Genomic DNA, 19,855 nt, shown 5'->3' with positions numbered 1-19,855 from the left:
ATCACATACAGTGTTACCACTTTTCTCACAAATTCTCTTCTGGTACACTTTAATCGGATTTTAGTACACGGTCACAAATTCAGAGGGTTTTAAATAAGATCAGGCATAAAAAAACCAGACATTCTCCTCGTATATTTAGTGTAAAAAAGAAAGAAAAATAAGTAATTTTGTCCTATGACTATAAAACTATATGACAGATGTTCTTTCTTTTATTGTTGTGTATTCTGTAATATTAGCATAATGGTATTTATTTAGTTTCTGTGTGTTGTTTGCAATACGGATTGAATATAAAGTGCACTGAATAGTTTGTTAAATACTTTATGTATTTATATGTTTTAAAAATATGTGCTTGAATATGCAACTATGTAAAGTAAATTCCAACTCATACGACCTTAAAATGTTCTCACTTTGAACTCCAGAGAGACTGCACAAAATATTTTATGAAATTACTTTTGTATTTGTCAGCAACTGTGCCATCCAGTGGCTGTTTTGACTATAAATATATATCAAAGAACAACTTCTTGGTGACTCCATTAAATTGAGTTAGGTTTCTACATCAATACTTGGTTTACCATGGTTATTAGGTGTGAATACATTTTAGGGGAAAACACAGTGTGGAATGTGAAGCACGCCACTCTGTCATATTTTGAAGGGAGAAGAAGAACAGTCTTTGTATTTGGTGAGGTACCGTAGACCGGCGTGTCTACACTGAGATATAATGAAAAATGAAAAATGCATTATTCAAATGACACAAAGACAAAGGTTTTCCTTTTCAACAGGGGGAAAGTAGGACCACAGGTCATTAGTTCTGCTGAATTCTGGTTTATTTAACATGCATCAGGCAAGCTACAGTGGTTGTCAATTCATGTATATTTTCTTTTAAACTTAAAATCACATTACATGCAACTTTTTGATCCAGCCTGTCTACCACTTTCTACAGAAAGAAAGATGTTCATATTATAAACCAAGTCTGACAAAACCTTCTGAAAGATGGACAATATATGTGTTACCAGTAGCTGTAAATGCCATTACATTGATTTGAAGTGATGTCTTAGCTCACAGCCATGTTGTCCTCTGCTGTCCAACAGTTAAAGGTTTTCCCCCGCTGCTACTGACGATAATCCTGTTACTTTGACCTGATAAAACTATATGCAGTGTGAGTTCAAAACCAGGATGAAAAAGGGAAAAAAAACTAATTATTTCCTTGCTTGATGTTGGATAGCCAAGTTATTAATTTTTTCCAGTGCATATTTCAAAGAGGCCTCTAGACACTGTACCCTTTGGGTTTTCCCTTTAAAGCTCAAGGAGTGTTTCACTAATTGGCAGGAAGTAGTCCACTTCAATTAGAACATGGTACACAAGGCTCTGGCCAAATGTTTACTAAGCCAGATTCTACCGGCAGACCTACTAACTGTACACAAACATAAAACCCGGCAAACTCCTCCGGGAAGGTCAGTGATTGAATGACAAAGCTTTGATTAATGAAAAAGTGCTTACAGGTATCGTGTACATGTTCTAACAGTTATGTTAATTGACTCACGCATAGCGGAGTGAAAAAAAACCCCAAACAAATGAAGAAAAAACAGGAGAAAACAGTGGAATAATATTTATGAAAGGATAAAACATAAAGTAATTTCTATTATTTCTATTATTTCTTATTAATGTAAGTACAGAAACAGCAGAAAACAGCAAGCGTTGAGATGTGTTGAGATGTGTTAAGATGTGTGCCTGGTAAACACAGGCACTGTAGTCCAACCATGTGTGCTCATAATTACTATGAAAATACTAATACTGCTTGTACTTATTCTACTGATACCACTACTACTAGTAGTAGTATACTACTTAAATGATAATCATGTTAGGGTTTTCAAAAACAAGGTAGAAAATCATTCAACTTGTGTGGCATTATTCTCTGATCTTTTGTTTCCATCTAGTGGTGAAACATTGGAATGACAGTCAGCTGTCACCATAGTGATACTACCTTAAACAAGAAGTTTATTAACTTCTTTATTTATCCGTGTTGGAAACAAATACGAGCACACATCAAGCAATCAGAAAGACATCTTATTACTGTGGTGGAAATTAATCTTTTTCACCTCCCTGTGAGATATAACCGTGATGAAAAAACTCTCAAATGTCTCAGTATTTATTGAACAGACACTTAGAATAATTCAGCTGAACGGATAGAGCTCTTTGTATGGTTCATTCATTGGGAAAGAGCTCTATTCATTCAAGGGTCCAGGCATAGGCCAAGGTCCCCGCCTTGGTATGTGCTTGGTATCCATGGAAGAGGGTTAAGTGGTGAGATCAGGATGACGCTACAGCAAGCCAGACATAAAATACCTTCGATATGATAACATTTATTCATTGGGTTTGGTGAGTTTGGATGGCCTCGTCTGCATATGTTCAGGTTTAAGTGATACAAGCTATACCTAAAGAACAACATGATAAATTGCCACAACAATTACCTGTAACTCTGTGGTGGAATAAGTACTTATTCATTACTTAAGTAAAAGTACCAAAACCACAATGTAAAAATACTCAATTATAATTAAAAATTCCTCTTTCAAAATACTACTTGAGCTAAAGAACAGAAATGAAAGGTCTATTGCCAGTATGAGTATCTTTAAATGGCCATAAAATAGTACAAAGGTACATTGTATCTGAGGTGAATTAATAATTAACAATTCAAGGATATTCATGCTATCTATTGAACAGTTAATTTAATGATTTACAGAACTTGAGCCCATCTGGCAGGGCACGGGGTGTTTGTTAGACGAAAAAGTTTGGGAACCACTGATTACATCACACTCGGCTTGATTAGTGAAGGTTGGTTGAACCTCTACAGATTGTGTCGTTTTATCTTTTTCAAATCACATTACATAGATATCAACACAGTGCATTAAAGATATCATGACACTTTGACCAAAGAATTGTAATCTGTTCATAGAAAAAAAATCAGTCCACACAATCTCAACAGCAAGTGCTAAGGTAGTAATCAAACTGTGAAATATAACAATATCATTTTCTGCAGTCTTCACTTCACTTGAAAACAATAATTTCCCATTTTCCCTCACATTTAGGGAGCAAACAGACATGTTCAGCACACGTTTCAATGACTGGTCATGCACTTGAACCTGTTCTTGAAGTAGAAGTCTTCCTTATGAACGTCATTATCAGCACTGGAAGATGAATAGCGGAATTTGTCATAAGCCTTTTGTGAGTCTGTTTTACTCCAGGGTAGAATGATCTTCGATGCGTGGCTTACAATGACGTCACTACAGGAGCCAATGTGGAGGGAGCCCAGAGCGTCGATGAAAAACTCTGCAGTGCCAGAAGAAAATTTAGTTTGAACAATCCTTCCTTGAATTTCCGTTGGTTTTGTTCCTTATACATCTTTCCAATCTGCAGCAACTCAACATTGTTATCACAGCTGTACCGCAGTGTCTAGAGAACATAGCTAATATAAACTGCTATGTTAATACATTTGATAGCCAATGTTACAGATAGACTCACCTAGATGACCGTGCCGGGCCAGACGGGGATTAAATCCCGCCTGCTGCACCTTGTCTGTCCTTCCTAGGAAGAAGTTGATGACTGCATCAGCTACCACACAGTTGGGAAATCCCTCGATGACATAGTGATAGCCATCTCTGATATGTAGACAGTCACCCTCCTCTCCCCCTTCTTCCACTGAAATGGTGTGACGGTAAGTTGCAGTGTAACCTGTCACCTCTCTCACTGCACCACCGACCTGAAGTCGTTAAGACAGCAAAAATGTAAAGACAATGAAATAAATGTGTGAAGATAGACACAGTCAAGTCACACGCTGGATGATGTAATACATCTATTATCTGTAACCGCTTATCCTTTCAGGGTACATTGACATTGAGACATTGGGTGAAGACAGGGTAGACAGATCGTCGGGTGAAGACAGGGTAGACACATAGAGACAGACAACCATGCGCGCTTACATTCACACCTACGGGCAATTCTACGAACAGGCTTCAACTAACCTCAGCTAAAATTAGTAGAATCGTGCCATGCAAGCTAAGCTGCACTTCTGTGGTCTGTGGGAGAAATCCCACGCTGACACGGGGAGAACTCACAAACTCTACAGCTAAACAGAATCTCAAAATGAATGTATTTCCTGCCTGCTGCACCTATGAAAACATGTTCTGTGTGGTATGAGCGTATATATGCAGAGTTGTGTGCAAATTCAAAAACGTTTAAGTTAGCAGAGGATTTATCCATACAACAATATGCAGTCACCATCAGAACAGCAGATATCGCCCACGCGCATTGCACTGTCTCTGGGCATGAAACTCACCAGATCCAGAGTAGTCTTTTCTAAGATGTCCACCATCATCTCCACCTTGGTGTTTGCAGTGAAGATGAAATCATCATCCACCCAGAGCACATATTTGGTTGTCACTTGAGACACTGCCAGGTTTCTTCCTGCAAACCAACCCTGTATATAGTAGATGAAGGTTGATCAACACATAGAAAACTGTGCTGGTTAATTACAATCCATGATACTTCATAGAGACATAGTAAAACTTTTTTACCTTTCCAAATGGCATGATGTAATGGTCAATGTGAGGCCCGGTCACTGACTCTGGGTGTTCATTATCATCTGCTATCACTATGGTGACGGTGGGATAATATTGCCGAATGCTGTCAATGAGGTCTTTGAGTTTGTCATAGCGTAGAAAGGTCTTGGTGGCGATGGTAACAAGAGCACTAATATTGTACTCTAAATAGAAGAAAAAAAAATGCAAAAAAACATTGCAATGGGGCATTTAAACACTTTGCATACAAATAAATTGATAATGAAAATAACTGCTCACAAACCTCCATGATATCCAGAGTTGTAAAGTTTAGGTATGGCTCCATGTCCAACTTTAATAGTGAAAAATGACTGGTGAACGTCAGTAGAAAACTCAACTGCAGAACAGAAATGGGATAAGAGATGAAGCAGTGCATATTTCTGTCATTGTTAACACAACTGTCATGTCTAGCTGTAATTGCCTACGCACTGCAGTCCTTGTCACTTCTTTAATAGTAATTATGAAATTGTATCTGAATATAATATATTTCACAGATGTAAAGAACCTTGTATTGATTAATACTCCCTTACTCCATTACCATGATGTCTATTGGTTCATTACTTATTGATTCAAAGTGTTGTCTATTACCTCTGATCATTAGGATGAAACTCTATAAGGTTGAACAGGTAAACATAACATTCTACTTTTAGTATCAAGATAGTATCCACATGATAACTTTACCTGTATCTGCTGTCTTGGGATGGAAAACAGTGTTTGTATAGGTGACGAACTGCAGCTGCCTGTTCAGCGTGGAGAGAAGAGGACTAGAAAGTGTCATGTGCTTCTCTCCTTCTCCTTTAATAGAGACACTGTCCACTGTAGCAGCAACATCAAAAGTCCCCAATGTTGCTGTCAAATAAACCTGGTGCACCAATTGCGTGGTTTTGAGGAAAAAAGAAACAAACAAGTTTAACATTTAGACAGAAAAAAAAGTGGGTTTGTTTATCCCAAAGAAAACCACAAAGTAAAGAAATTACCGTATGGCTGGATCCTGTTTCTTTTTTAAGACCCAAACCTACGGGAAGAAAGAAATTACTACTGGGAATATCAAGATGTCTGCATTTTAACTAACAGACCAAAAGTAGGTGAAGATGTAATGTATAAGCTTTGATATCATGTGTAGTGTAATGTTTGATATGCTTTTACCAGGAATGATGATCGTTTTGAGGGGTCGCACCTCCACGCCCTGGGTAGGATACTGGAGAGGATTGTTGGCCTCAGCTACAATAAGCAGATCTGCAGGATTGTAGGACCTTTACAAACAGAACATATTAGAGGGGAAAGCATCTGTATTTCTACACCATAGTCCCATTTGTTACTTTGATCACAGACTGCACACAGAGAAGACACATTGCGAATTTGATGTATGGTTCAAGTACATTAAAATCTGCATCACATAGCTCATAAGTTAAACTAATGAAATCCAGTTGCCTTTCAGTTAGATTCCCTATGTCCTGTACGTCTGAGAGTACCTTTTCCTCTTTCCTTTGCTTGATACAATTGTAAATTAAATATGTTTTACTTTGGACTGCTGGAAGACAAAACAAACAATTAAAATATGTACTTTTGGGCTCGGGGACATTGTGGTAGTTTTCACTATTCTTAACATAATCAAAATCATTATCAGCTATACTAATGCTGAGAATCTAGACATGCAGCAGGTATACATTACCCATGTGCATGGTACACAAAATAATGAGGTACAGTATATAAACCCGGCAGATTCCCCAGGCTACAGGACAGCTGTTTTCTCCAACACCCAGAGAGCATCGGCTAGAACAGCCAGTCTGATGATTTGAGGTTTGCACCTAAACTGTCTTCTTTTAAGTTAATATAAAGTTGTTTATATTATTCCATGGCTAAATAATACAAGCAGCAGACAAGGAGGAAGGCTGTTTGGCTGCAAGGACATTGGCAGGCTAATGACACTGTTTGATAACACACACTGACTGGAAACATTGCGAACTGGCATGGGATGTACACGGCCCATGACAAGAGGGCTCTGCAGCACGTGATTAAAAAGGCCCAGAACATCATTGGTAGCCATCAACCAAGAATCAGCGATATTGGTGACAAGAGGTGTCTGTGGAGAGCACAAAGAATATTAAAGGACAATAGCCACCACAGACACATCCTGTTCACCCTGAAAAAAGCATTGCACCTTGCACTGCCTTCTAAAACGGATGTGAATGCAAACGGCCAGTTACATGAGTGCACAAGAGTGTGTTCCGTCACTGAATCACTGAGTCGTATGGTTCATCAGCTGAACTTTACCTCTTCTGAAAGTGGCTGTACTCCTGAGCTCTGTGATGCATCACTCCCCTTGGGTCAGGATGGGACTCTAAGAACGCAAGCTCAATGTTGTGGGCCCACACACGTGGGAACAGCAGATTGGAGAACGGCAGATGAAATGTCTTATCAGCCTGGCACAGACATGTATTTTGAGCCAAATGACTGTCAGAAAAAAATGGCAATGAGTGAGTTTTTAAGGATAAAAATTAGTAATCAGAGCAGAATTTAGACATACTGACATACAACTAACCATGCCACATCATCCTTTATATGGTAGGAAATGTCATGATAGCCACTGATGGTGTCTTGGATTTTCCCTTCGAGGAGTTCTTGTATTTCACCGCCCCGTATGTCAACTCCTGAGCTGGTCCCAGGGCTCCAAGTACAAAACAGGAATAGCAATAGTCCACTGATCAAAAGCAGTCCAAGACACTTCTTATAGGTGGCACGCATCTAGAATGAAGATTAAAGGAAATGTCAAAATGGTGTACATAAAGACCTCACAGGATAAGGAAAACAAAGGGGCATGTAAAAGAGGCCCTGTCTTTCACATGCAAATTACTGGCTTTGATTGGATTGTTGACAATTTGACATGAGCCTGGGTTTTTCAGTTCTTCATAGCTGGTTTCAAATTTATTTGGAGCTGTTGTCAGAAGTCCTGAATTTGAAATTAGCTGGTTCATGTATTGTACATCATTAGACCATAAAAACACAACAACAGTTAAGTTAAGAAAAAACATCATGGTTTATGAATACGTAAACTAAGAAGAAGTTAAATCATTTAGCATACACACACTTAAGGGTGCCATGACAAAGCATCGGTGATGCCCTGGTAATGACAACGGGCTGTCTGTACAGCCAAAAAGTGCTGCAGTGAGAATGTGGTACGAGATCAAAACGAGGAAGCATGCTGATATGCTTAAGTGCTGTGTTAATCACACACATAATCCTTATTCAGTCAAATGTATGGCATATTTTATTTTAGCATCTTAACACTGCTTTTATGGTTTTACGGAGTTTCTATTTGGTCTTCTGCCTGAGATTGGAAAGTCCCTAATTCTAGAGCTAAATGTATTTCAATCTTGCTGTCTGTAAGATAGCAAACACTCAATTGGAAGGATGGAATTTCAAACAAAAATGACGCTCTGCTGAATATGCATGAACCACCTTTAAACCAACACACCATCAACTGCAGTCTCAAAATGGGTGGTACCTGACAAAAATATCAGCAGGCTTCATGATGAACACTGCAGACCGCAATGCTGCAGATAAAGCCCCCACATCCTGTAGAACTCATTAAGTTCCCATTGAATTATGAGCTTCAAGTTCTTTTATTTCATAAAAGGCAGGAGAAGTTATTGATGCTGATTTATGAACAATAAGCTTGATGGTGCATTGGCAGCATGATACATGATGCAGTTCAAGATTTGACAACCCAAATTTAGTTTAAATTCAGATGTCATAATTTCAAATGTTGTAGTTCAGTGATCTTAATGAGTTCTACAGGATGTGGGGGTTGCATCTGCAGCATTGCGGTCTGCAGTGTTCATCATGAAGCCTGCTCAGTATATATCAGCATGCTTCCTCATTTTGATCTCGTACCACATTCTCACTGCAGCACTTTTTGGCTGTACAGACAGCCCGTTGTCATTACCAGGGCATCACCGATGCTTTGTCATGGCACCCTTAAATGTGTGTATGCTAAATGATTTAACTTTTTCTTAGTTTACGTATTCATAAACCATGATGTTTTTTCTTAACTTAACTGTTGTTGTGTTTTTATTAGAATTCACATTAACTACGTGTTTACTGAGACCGTGCGCTGGGCTAACCAGTGCGTTAGAAAGGGGTTCGGCAAGTATGTGACCAGTATGTGACAAGTTGGAATGAGACCGTGTTGGTACAGGTATGGGGAAGGTAAGTAGGTGACACGGAGAGGGAAGTTCAGCAGTCGGAAGTAAGATTCCAACTGTGATACCAAATGCTTTGTCTTTTTTTTTGTGAAATCGACTGTACAGACCTGCTCACAGTGAAACACCTTAACAACAATTAACACCTGAATCTCTTCTGCTTTATCCTCCTTTCAGTTGACAAACAACAAAACTGCACATGCAGCCAACATCTGGCAAGGAGTGTGACAGACAGCCCGGCTGACCAAATTAATATTTCACGGTCATAATGTCGCCTGACAACATCTGCTCATTCCCCTCTTGCTCTCTGTGATCACTTACACTGCTATAATACTGTTGATTTATATGTTTTTCTGTTTCTCTGATCAGCCAACAGAATAATTATTGGTTTACCAGCACTCAGTCCCATGCTGCAGCAATAAAATCATTGTTTTATGCCCACAACAGTGTCTGACAAAATCCACCGGTTAATAACAACAGAGAGTTGAAATCAAAACGTTACTAGCACAAAGCCACTGACCGTCACTGGGCTGGCTTACGTCATAGTTTTTTTTAAAACTCCGCTTTCCCCGTACATTTAGGCAACTTTGGCCTAAAGCTTAGTTTAAGGGCCAGAAAAAGGCCGTTCTAGTCTGTATGGAGCACTGAAACTGAAAGAAATAAACTATGTGATCACAAATTTTGAGTATTTAGTGTGGACTTACATTCTCATGTGGGCTCATCCTACTGGTGCACTGGCTCAATGGGAATGATCATATCAGAGTGATCTGAGCCATGTTGAGAGGACCTTGTGGAGGGATGGCAGTGATAGACCTTGGAGGTAACTGTATTTCAAGGCTTCAGTCCCATGTACTGTGCAGCATCACAGGCTACGATACAGTGCTCTGAGCCATCATCAACAATGGTATAAGTCTCCAACGCTCTATTGTCTTGGTGAATGGTAACCTTGACGTCTATAAGGAACACTCTCCCGCCACAGTATAGTTAGGTAGTTTCCCTTACAGATGTTCAGATGTGTTAAGGCTTCTTTAAATCACTGTCCTTTGCTAGGTGAGGTCTGTGCTGGGACCTCGGTTTTCACAGGGTTTTGAGAATAAGGGTGTTTGTCGGGGTCTGGCCGCACCCTCCCAAGTCATCTTAGGACGTTACGCCAAGGTGGCTGCTGTTCGTGACTGGTCCTTAGCAGGACCTGCTCTAAGAGGTCTGTCTGATGGCTTGCAGTCACGCTGCTTTGCAGTTTCACTTTGCTGTTTGACCAGGTCAGCAATTGTCATGAAGAAAATCAAAATGACACCAAGATTTAGGCCTCCAAAATTTCAATAGGGCTGAAACCTCACTTATTCATCACGGTTTCAAGAAAGAAAAAAAATGCATTTAGACTTTGAGGTAATATAATCAAATTATATTCAATTTCTGTTCCTGAGTTTGCATACTCGGCTAAACAGTCTCCACAAGGTTTGACTTGTTTACCTCAATGTAACCACAAAGTAGCTACATAAGTAAAAAACACAAACACAAAAAACAGCCCACACAGTATAGTCACCCAACTGAAGAAGCCTCATGACTTTCCACAACTATCACAAAAGTACATAACTCAGGCCATTACAGGCAAATGTTCAACATGCATTCAAAAAACAAAAGTGTATATACAAAAATACTGTTTAAACAAGTCTCACACAAGAAAGAGTGTGTAAGATATTTTTGTGGGGCTATTTAAACTTTGTATAGTTACAAACATTTTATAGTTGTGTCAAATATATTTTTAATATATTATTTGTACATGTTAATGATTACGCAAGACAAATGTAAAGGATATCTATGGTCACACATGGACGGTTTTATGTGCCAGCACTAACGATCCATGATAGCTGGAAGTAAAAAATAAATAATAATAATAATCTTGCCAAAGCCTCCCATACCCCATTTGTCAAGCGATGAAAGCAGTAATCCAATGCGATATGCCAAACAGTCCAGAAAGAAGAGATATGGACATTTTTCTTAATGTTGTTTTTACCGTAGGATCAATATTTCCAGCGCCTTGACGTCAAGTCCTGTTCGGGTCGTGGGAAAGCTGTCTGTGGCGTGTTCCAGTGCGTTCTGGGTCCCGTGAGCTCCAGCTGTTTGGAGCCACTCCTCTTGGGCCGCGCGTTATTACCGTGGAACTAAATGCTTTGCATAGACACGTTTGTCTGGCTTCGTAGTTAAGCCAGTTTTACCGGTTGAATCGTGGAGGCTTCTCATTATCCTGTCAACACTTGGACTCCGTAGCGCCACGTTGTCATGCTACGGAAAGTGAGAAACGTTTAGAAGTGTTTGGATATTTAAGGCTCCAAGAACTGCACACGTTAAAAGTCCAACCAATCCAACTCCTCCCACACAGTCATGGATTCTGTACTTTAATTAAAATGAGAGAGGGAGCAAGTTTTAACTCGCCAATTGAACTTGTGTGTAAGAAAACAAACAAGAAAACTAATCGGACACAAGTTATTATCCCAATCAGAGTATGTTTTATACCTTTAGATATAATATATAATTACAAATATTATAGTTAACTATAGTTAGAATCCCATTGATATTAAATTATAGACACAGTGGCTTTTAAACAACAAGAAAAGATAATCTAATTTACAAATTCAACCCAACTGAGCATTTGTTCTAATTCCCACTTTAACTGATAGGCGTTTATGTTGCACATGTGCGGTTGTTTCGATTGCTTCCATTTCAAAATGACACTCTCATAAAAAGTATTTTATGAGATGCAACTTTCAAAAATACGAATCTTACTTCTGTAGCAGTATTTAGTACCTTACTGTGGTTGGGAAATTATCACATCTGGTGCTTCACGTGATGCAATTGTTCTGGTTTGGGCCTTTTTTAAATTTATCCCATGTCTAGCTTTGTGCCTTCAGGGATATAGTTACACTTCTCTATACCACAGTTTTGGTGTCTCTCTAGCCTGTAGCTTCCTGAATATTTGACCACTTCTCTCTGACCAGATCCACAATGCAACTCCATTGCTTAATGCTGAGTTTTTTCAGTATTTTGTGTCAGTGGTGTCTTTTTTTCATTCATTTTGTGGCTGGTGTTGAGGTTATATGAGCCATTTCAATTATTGTGTTGTTTTGCCGTTTCTTTTCCGGCTCACTTCTGTGGTTTGTCATGGACTTAATAAATATGAATCCTGTCTTTAGATGACTGGGCACAAGGCTTGGAGTGTCTTTGTGTTCCATGATTAATTACAATATATAAATCCTGCATGCTGTGTATGTTTAACCACCCAATTATTGTATATACAGTATTCTATTACATTACCCATTCAATATGCCGGTTATTGTCACGATAGGCTTTGCCTCCTGGCTCCCTCCTGATTACATTAATTCACCTCACGTGCCCAGTCAACCCAGCTGCTTTGCATCTACTCATCACCCAAGAGTATATCTACCCTGGTTCCAAATCTACTGGTCGCCAGATCATTGTTTCAACCTGTGTGTTCTGTTTGCTCTCGGCCGCCCAGTGTAATCGTATTCCGAGTTCTGTTTCCCTTGTTCTTGCATTTGTCTTCCTGTCTACAGTTTGGATCACCCTGCGAGCTCCTCAGTCTGTCTGCCCTGCCTTCCTGCAGGGTTCTCGCCCTCTTGTCCTTCCCCCTGCTGTCCCCTGACAAGTTTCCATTTGTGTCCACCTTGCATTAAACTCTTTCGTTTTCTGTATTCCCTGCTCATGTCTGCTTTTGTGTCTGCCCCGTGACAGTTATTGTTGCTTTACAGACAATTTTTAATCTACTTCTATACATAATAGTGCTATGTTTATTTTTCAGTTATCATTGCTCGGCTTTGTTGTCCTTGTTTATACTTCATGTCTATTTCTGTCTTCCTGTAGATTGTTCTTGGAACTCTGCCTAAGTAACAATTTAAAACCTCAGTCAAATCTCCTGGGTGTGAAGGCATCTTGCAAATATTAAACTGAATCTGAATGGTGTGTTGTGCTTAGTACTTGTTCTATACAGTTGCTCTTACAGGTCAGATGCTTCTAGTCAACCTATACAATATATATCTCGATCACATCTCTCATGCATTGTAAACAGAATTGATGTTTTACAGCTATAATAAAGTCTTATGGTAGATCTTAAATGCTTAGGCTTTGTTAGGGTGAAACCTAGTGGCCAAGCTTAAACTGAACAAAAGCTTTACCCCTCTTCCTTTCTTTTTCTTTTTTTCTTTTTATCTCTCAGCATCTTCAAATCACACATTTAATTAATAATAAATACATCTAGAAATAAATCAAACTCTGTTAATTTTCGTTACTGCATTTCAGGACGTGAAAGGCGGCTTCCTCCATACGTCACCGGCAGCCAGCCAATGAGAGGCCACATTTTCAGAGCTTAGCTCTTGATGCCGAATAATGAAAATCTGCCCAGTGGCTTTTTCTCATCACTAATCATTTCATTTGGCGACGCAAAATAGGGACGACTTCAATCAAAAACAACACATCGGATCATGTGAGCATGTGATGACACGACTGACAGGTGTAGCAGGTTTGTGCCGATTTTCGGTAACGGGCAATGTTTCGCTGTTTATGGGTTAAACCATGTCGTGCACATTAATTACTGATAACCCAGCAAAGGTAAATAACACACGCAGGCCTACGCGTGTAGATCACGTTGTTGCTGACTGCATATACACATTGCTGCTGCTGTGTATAATAACAATATTTCAGCAAATTTACAGTTATAGTCATGGATACCACATGGCTTTATTCCGCTATCGCAGCACTCTCAGTCATGTGTTTTGGGTATAAACTGATGTAATGCCTAGACTGGCTTATCGCCGACTTTATTTATCGTTAGGATAATGAAGGGAAGCATGATATATGGAGAGTTCTTCTTTTTTTTTTTTTTGAATAAACAACTCCTGTTAATCGTTAACATCAGTCTACGGTTTGCAACAGATACAATCAAATACAATGTAGCAGTGAGACACAAAGTCTGTGGTAAAGTTAGAAAGATATTGACAGATTCGGACTTCCCGGTTCAATAAATCATTCAATCAAATACAAACGATACCTCCCTGTAACCGTATCGTTTGTATTTTAGCAACGTTTCGTTAAAGATTTATTGATCCGGGAAGTCCGAATCTGTCAATATCTTTCAAACTTTACCTAACCAACGCTGTGTTAAGTGCGAAGTCCATGTCCACAAAGGACTCTATAAAAGTCTTCATGCCAAAATTAAAAACCGAATTGAGGTGTTATATTATAGCCTTTAAATGTATGTGTATAAAATCATTCTGTCTTGAAGAGAAGCAGAAATGTAGTGATGTTGTAATGCTGTCTGGGCCTGAAAAGTGCATCCAATATAATATAAAGCTAGCAGAGTGTACTCAAATCACATTGCATCTTTTCATTTTTTTATGCACACATCACAAACATGTCTCGCCATGCAAATACCATTTTCCGACACAGTGATTTGCAAAATAATTTTTAATAACATTTCAGGTTTGTCAGTCCATCAAACTGACCCTGGTGTGTTGTACTCAGATGTAGACATGCTGTAACTGGGACATTTCAGTGCTGGGGGTCGGTCTCACTATGAAGGGCTCCAGCTCCAGATGGGCCTTCTCCCTGGGCTTCTTGGTGGGGGCCTGCAGTGTCTACTTCTTCCTGCGCCAGGTGTGGTTTGAGAGGAGCTACCCCGTGCTGTCAGAGGCTCAGGAAAAAGCCACAGCGGTGACTGAGAGACCAACCAGCTGGAGGAAGGAGGGCGCTGCTCTCATCAACCTGCAACACTCTCACAAAGAAGGTGATTTACAGTCTTCCACACTGGCCCAGATAAAACCATTTACTATGTGTAGGGGGATAAATGGAGTTTATTTATTTCACAAAAAGAAATAAAGTAGAAATAAAGTGATCGGACATGGAGCACTCATGCTCATGTGTGGAGTGCCATTGAAGTGTGGCGTTCCCGATTGAACCACACGTACGATTGCTCATTGCGTGCACATTGTGCATCATACTGTTTGCTGTGCCCCTCTAGATGACGACAGCCGGGTGGCAGATGTGTTGTACCAGAAGGTTCGTGTTCTCTGTTGGGTGATGACCGGACCTTATAACCTGCAGAGCAGGGCCCGCCATGTCAGGGCCACCTGGAGTCGCCACTGCAACGTGGTGGTGTTCATGAGCTCTGAGGAGGACCCAGACTTCCCCACTGTCGGCCTGGGCACTAAGGAGGGCCGTGACCAGCTCTACTGGAAGACCATTCGAGCCTTCCATTATGTCTACGAGCACCATGCGAGTGAAGCAGATTGGTTCCTTAAAGCTGATGATGACACCTATGTGGTGGTGGACAACCTGCGCTGGATTCTGTCCAACCACACGCCTGAAGAGCCCATCTACTTCGGCAAACGTTTCAAGCCTTACACCAAGCAAGGCTACATGAGCGGAGGGGCAGGCTATGTGCTTAGCAAAGAGGCGCTCAAGAGATTCGTTGAAGGTTTTCGAACCAAAGTTTGCTCACACACCACGCCCGTAGAGGACTTGGCGCTGGGGCAGTGTTTGGAGAAGATGGGCGTTCTGGCGGGGGACTCCAGAGATACTTTGCATCGAGAAACTTTCCACCCATTTGTGCCAGAGCACCATCTAACTAGCAAGTTCTCCAAGAGCTTCTGGTACTGGAGCTATTGCTACTACCCAATTGTTGAGGCAAGTCCATTCACTTATGTTTTATTTGTGAGCTCGTGCAGTGAAAATGTACATTAGTACAAGTTGGCAGATATGTTAAAAGCAAACAAATATAATGCATACCGATGCTGAAAATGCTTTAGAATAGGGTGTCCAGTGTAATAATGGTGAGACGCATACCATATCACCCCAACATCCCCAGTTTGCATCATGTCATACCACCCTCTATCCCCATGTTTCTTGTCTAAATGTATTCTACAAGCTGTCCAAAAGTGCATACAATGTCCCCATTAAAGCACAAGGCGGTTTACAGATAGCTCAGAGAGAAGACAGACATTCAGTGGAGTGGATTAGCCTTATTAGAAAGGGGCAAGTCAGGTTAGTAGACATGTTGTTGAGGGGGTGAACCTGTTAGTTGAAAATCCTTTAATATCATTAGTGTGCATCTGCACTTCAAGTGAAAGAATTATTCTTTCATTTGTAATGTACAGTAGGGACCTATTCTCTAACTGAGAGTAAGTCGTGTGCAATAGTTTCTTTTTCTTTTGATGAATAAAACAAAATGCAATTGTTGCTATAACTAAATAAATGAATATGTAATTATCTAGCACATTCAAATGCCGTTCTTGACCCCTGAGTGAATTGAAATAGAAATGAGTTAATTTTGAAGTAGATGATTGCAACAGAGATCGTGTCCTGTCAACAAAGGGAAAATTGGTCAATTTGGTGCAAATGATAGAACTACTTTGCAATTAAAATTAGAAAATGCGTGTGAAAGCTGAAATTAATTGCAAAGCATTGCTGAAAATGCAGATACTCAAAAAAGCATTGAACTGCACAGCTGAAAATCCTGGTAGTTTAAATGTAAAACTGGCCGAGTTGGAAGCTGAACTGCATTATCTAAAGAAGCTAAGAACTTAAAAACATTGTGAAGAAAAGCTAGAGGTTAAACTTGGATGTTGTAGTAGTAGTAGTAGTAGTAGTAGTTGCAGCAGCAGCAAAAAAAGTTGTTGCAAATTAGTATTCAGGATAATTAGTGGTCAATTTCTCTTTTTTGCAGAGTGATGGATGATAGAGACTGCCACCGTTTGTTTATATGTGTCATAATTATTAATCCTCAAATACATTGCAATGTAGCATATTTCCAGTGTGTTCTAATGTCCTAACTTTTAGTATCTGTACATGTGTGTTTTTTGTGCAATCCTATGTGCTAACGTGTGTGTGTTTTCTGTATGTCTGCGTTCTATTCTTCCTCAGGGTCCACAGTGCTGCTCTGACTTGGCAGTGTCTTTCCATTATGTAGAGGCAGAGCTTATGTACGCACTGGAGTACTACACCTATCACCTGAGAGCGTACGGCTACAGGCCACGCTACCGGCCCTCCTTACGCCAGGGTCTGAGCCTCGGCCCACTGTCGCAGACAGCCGTGACGGAGGAACTTAAAGGGGTTCAGCAGGTGACAGATGGAAGGAGTCGCACAACTTCAGCTCTTTCTGTTAGTGGAAACCAAACTAAAGCAGAGATGGAGTCAGAGAAAGGGGGGAAAGACAATCGTGTTACTGAGAACAGGACTGCAGTCACTCAAGGCAGGCACCGCTGATTCTGTGTTTCAGGTTGATTTCCCTGCACAGTATGTCGGCTGATGATCTCTTCTGACGGGCTTTCTTCGATCCAATCGCAGTATAATTCCAGCCAGTATTACACTGTAAGCACTCGCAGTGAGAGTGGTTAAAATCTGAATATGATTCAATGGCAGCTTTGTATGGCTTGGCTATTTTTAATCAAGATAAAGTTTTGGTTTAGTTTGACATAGTCATCATGTACAGTTGTGAATTAAATAGACATGCACAGTCCCAGATATGTGTTTGGAGAAATACAGGAAGAGAGAAGAGGCACATAGAGTATTATTTTGAAGTACCTGTTGTGAGCCAATAAGGTAGCAGCAGATGTATGAAAAGATTGTCTCATTTGTAATTTATTTTATTTCTTTCTTGAAATGGAGCGCATCAGTAAATTGCTGTGTGTGTGTGTGTATCACAACTTCTCTTTTATTTATGGCCTCTTTGTTTTTCTGGTGTTGAATCCGATGTTCTGGTTTTACTTTTCTGAAGTTAAATTTCAGTTATATCTAATTATTTTATTTTGACTTTCTGAAACCTTTGCGTCTGCATTGTTTGTCTTTGCTTTTCTTTTAAACCCTGTGGTTAGATAGTAAAAGCAGACTCTAAAGCTGTCAGCAGCGATACGATGTTTGTTTCAGTAAGGACAACAACTGTGCTGTTAAAAATGTATTTTATTTTTATCTTTGTGTGATATGAGATGCTCGGATGCAAGTGTGTACTTGAAACCTCCTGTACTTCTTTTTGAAAACACTAGCTTCTGATGAAAACAGTAAATCCAAAACGGTAATGAATCCCTCACGTCATTTTTTATAACCCAACAGAAAACATTGTAGCAGGTGTGATTGAACAGGTGTGATTGTTCAGGCTTGAATAATCACTCATAAACAGCTTAAAGGAAAATGCACTTATGTTTTTAAATGAATAAATGTTGTTTAAAAAATGATGTTTATTTTCAACTTTTGAAGAACAAAGAATAACATGATGAAGAAATAGAATGTATCGGCTCTCACTACTAATCATGTTTTGTCTTAAAACAAATACAATCTGTGTATGTTATGGTCACTTTCAAAAGCCAGCTGGCAGGTTTACAGTGTGAATCACGGCATTTAATTGTTTCCATTAGACGTTTAGTTCGTTGTTTGTGTTCTCTGTGATCTTCTGTCATTGTTGCCAGATGCGGGAGTTTCTTCGTGAATGTCTACAGCCCTAGAAACCTGTAACAAAACACGGACACACACACGCACATTATTCATGCATTTGAGATTTACTTCGTAGAAACAAAAAGCATACAGAGGAAATGTCAAAAAGTAATTTGAGTCAGCAGTGTTATTAAGACAGCAGAAATCTTCAAAACCTCCTCTCTCCTATATGGTTTTATTTATTAGCCAGGTTAAGTGTTTACTTTGTTTTTTTAGCAGTGAAGATGTTCCATCTATAGTAAAAAAGAAAAGGCACTCACCTCAGCCTGCACTTGTTGAGAAAAATGCCTCTCCTCTCTGGATGCTCTCTCCTCCAGGGACCATTATCTGTGAGAGCAGACATTACAATATAGTATCATAATGATATGTTATCTGCATGATGAACACCTTAAATCTGAATGCACACAAAAGCCAAGGGGGCTTTAACAGATATTTGACGCTTGTGAGTTGCCACACTCACCAGGCTCTGAGTTTCTCCTTCCCATAAGACCAACAAAAATGTCATGCATTTCCCCTAAAAAGAAGAATGACAACCATTCAATTTGGATGTTTTGAAAGAATTTAAAGACCGCAAGCATATGATTACTAATCTCAAAGGTCTTACTTTTTTGTGGTGACTGTACAGCGTTTGCATCTGATAAAAATGAAATCGAAAAGGAAAAAAAACATTGTGAACATTTGAGAACATAAAATCCAAACTCAAATTTAAGAAAGGGACATTGTTTACACCACAAAGCCTATATTTCCATTTTGTCTTTTTTTCAATTTATTATCATTAGCATTAATACTGTTATTATTATTATTACTATACACATTTGAATACAATCAGTGAGATACTCACCGGCATCTCTTCTTCCCATCAGTCCCACAAAGCTATCATAATCCACATCGCTAAACCTCTTCAGACTTTTCTGCTTTAGGCTGTTCAAGCCTGTGGTCTGCTGGAATTATGAGAAACCAAAAATAATCAGTCTATGTTAAAAGATGGTCTGGTAATCAGCTTTTTCATTGCGTGCTGGGAAACCTACATCTGGAGTTACTCTGCGCGATCCGGGTTCCTCGCATCTGGACTGGCTGTGTCGAAGTTTCATGATGAGAAACAGTGTCACCAGCAGCAAACCTCTTCTCATTTTGTCAGCACCACCTGTGCGACAGAATGTACAGTTATCCTGTCTTATTAAGTTGTTTCATTATAGGTAAAAATATAGCTTATAATCAGGAACCAATTATACCTGTTGTGTATAACCCGTTACGTAATTGGTGCGTAAAAGCGCGCATAGATATTCAGAGATTTTGATCATGATACGTATTGTTGGTGTAGTTAGTAAGTGATTATTTTGATTATCTTGTAATTATCCAGAAATAACAAAAAAAAAGACGACAATAATGTCACGTAGACCCGTTTTGTTTCCTCTCCAAAAAGTCATGGTAAACCCTTCCACTTCTTCGTGACAGAAAAAAGACAACTGTTGAAAATAGAATACATAAACGATAAACAATAATAAACATTTTACTTGTAGCATTTAATAAGAGTAACCTTTTTCATTA

General features: G+C 39.5%; 3 protein-coding genes across 4 annotated transcripts; 1 reads left to right on the top strand and 2 right to left on the bottom strand.

Annotated features, from left to right (window-relative positions):
- Positions 1-1,591: 1,591 nt before the first annotated feature.
- Positions 1,592-11,095, bottom strand: b4galnt1a (beta-1,4-N-acetyl-galactosaminyl transferase 1a). 2 transcript variants are annotated; one of them, XM_076095752.1, is made up of 11 exons: positions 10,827-11,095; positions 7,153-7,355; positions 6,885-7,064; positions 5,757-5,863; positions 5,588-5,625; positions 5,292-5,472; positions 4,855-4,947; positions 4,569-4,756; positions 4,331-4,471; positions 3,517-3,754; positions 1,592-3,324 (listed from the first exon to the last, which is right to left on the bottom strand). In XM_076095752.1, the coding sequence occupies exons 2-11, from the start codon at positions 7,353-7,355 to the stop codon at positions 3,113-3,115; spliced, it is 1,581 nt and encodes a 526-aa protein (XP_075951867.1). In that variant the 5' UTR covers positions 10,827-11,095; the 3' UTR covers positions 1,592-3,112. The 2 variants fall into 2 exon arrangements, with proteins under 2 accessions (XP_075951867.1, XP_075951874.1); XM_076095759.1 differs by lacking the exons at positions 7,153-7,355; positions 10,827-11,095 and having other exon boundaries at positions 5,757-6,693; positions 6,885-7,007.
- A 3,264-nt stretch (positions 11,096-14,359) lies between these two features.
- c1galt1la (core 1 synthase, glycoprotein-N-acetylgalactosamine 3-beta-galactosyltransferase 1, like a) lies at positions 14,360-18,097 on the top strand. Its single transcript, XM_076095783.1, has 3 exons — positions 14,360-14,609; positions 14,844-15,508; positions 16,745-18,097. Exons 1-3 carry the CDS (start codon positions 14,399-14,401, stop codon positions 17,084-17,086), a joined length of 1,218 nt encoding a protein of 405 aa, XP_075951898.1. The 5' UTR covers positions 14,360-14,398; the 3' UTR covers positions 17,087-18,097.
- tac3a (tachykinin precursor 3a) lies at positions 17,774-19,441 on the bottom strand. The gene is made up of 6 exons (XM_076095770.1): positions 19,336-19,441; positions 19,149-19,248; positions 18,912-18,941; positions 18,768-18,821; positions 18,568-18,634; positions 17,774-18,322 (listed from the first exon to the last, which is right to left on the bottom strand). Exons 1-6 carry the CDS (start codon positions 19,435-19,437, stop codon positions 18,307-18,309), a joined length of 369 nt encoding a protein of 122 aa, XP_075951885.1. The 5' UTR covers positions 19,438-19,441; the 3' UTR covers positions 17,774-18,306.
- Positions 19,442-19,855: the final 414 nt, after the last annotated feature.

Source organism: Anarhichas minor, unplaced genomic scaffold (assembly GCF_050575085.1).
Source record: "Anarhichas minor isolate MPS153535 unplaced genomic scaffold, ASM5057508v1 ptg000003l, whole genome shotgun sequence".
Lineage (NCBI taxonomy): Eukaryota > Metazoa > Chordata > Actinopteri > Perciformes > Anarhichadidae > Anarhichas > Anarhichas minor.
The sequence above is the reverse complement of the archived record's forward strand: the minus strand, read 5'-3'. Positions and strand labels throughout refer to the sequence as shown.

Coding starts and splice junctions, on each gene's coding strand:
- b4galnt1a (XM_076095752.1), bottom strand. CDS start 7,355: ATGCGTGCCACCTATAAGAAGTGTCTTGGACTGCTTTTGATCAGTGGA. Junction 5,864..6,884: donor TACAGCCACTTTCAGAAGAG/GTAAAGTTCAGC, acceptor CTGTTTGTAAAG/GTCCTACAATCCTGCAGATC. Junction 5,626..5,756: donor CAAAACGATCATCATTCCTG/GTAAAAGCATAT, acceptor TTCTTCCCGTAG/GTTTGGGTCTTAAAAAAGAA.
- c1galt1la (XM_076095783.1), top strand. CDS start 14,399: ATGAAGGGCTCCAGCTCCAGATGGGCCTTCTCCCTGGGCTTCTTGGTG. Junction 14,610..14,843: donor GCAACACTCTCACAAAGAAG/GTGATTTACAGT, acceptor GTGCCCCTCTAG/ATGACGACAGCCGGGTGGCA. Junction 15,509..16,744: donor GCTACTACCCAATTGTTGAG/GCAAGTCCATTC, acceptor ATTCTTCCTCAG/GGTCCACAGTGCTGCTCTGA.
- tac3a (XM_076095770.1), bottom strand. CDS start 19,437: ATGAGAAGAGGTTTGCTGCTGGTGACACTGTTTCTCATCATGAAACTT. Junction 18,942..19,148: donor GATGGGAAGAAGAGATGCCG/GTGAGTATCTCA, acceptor CATTTTTATCAG/ATGCAAACGCTGTACAGTCA. Junction 18,822..18,911: donor TGTACAGTCACCACAAAAAA/GTAAGACCTTTG, acceptor TCTTCTTTTTAG/GGGAAATGCATGACATTTTT.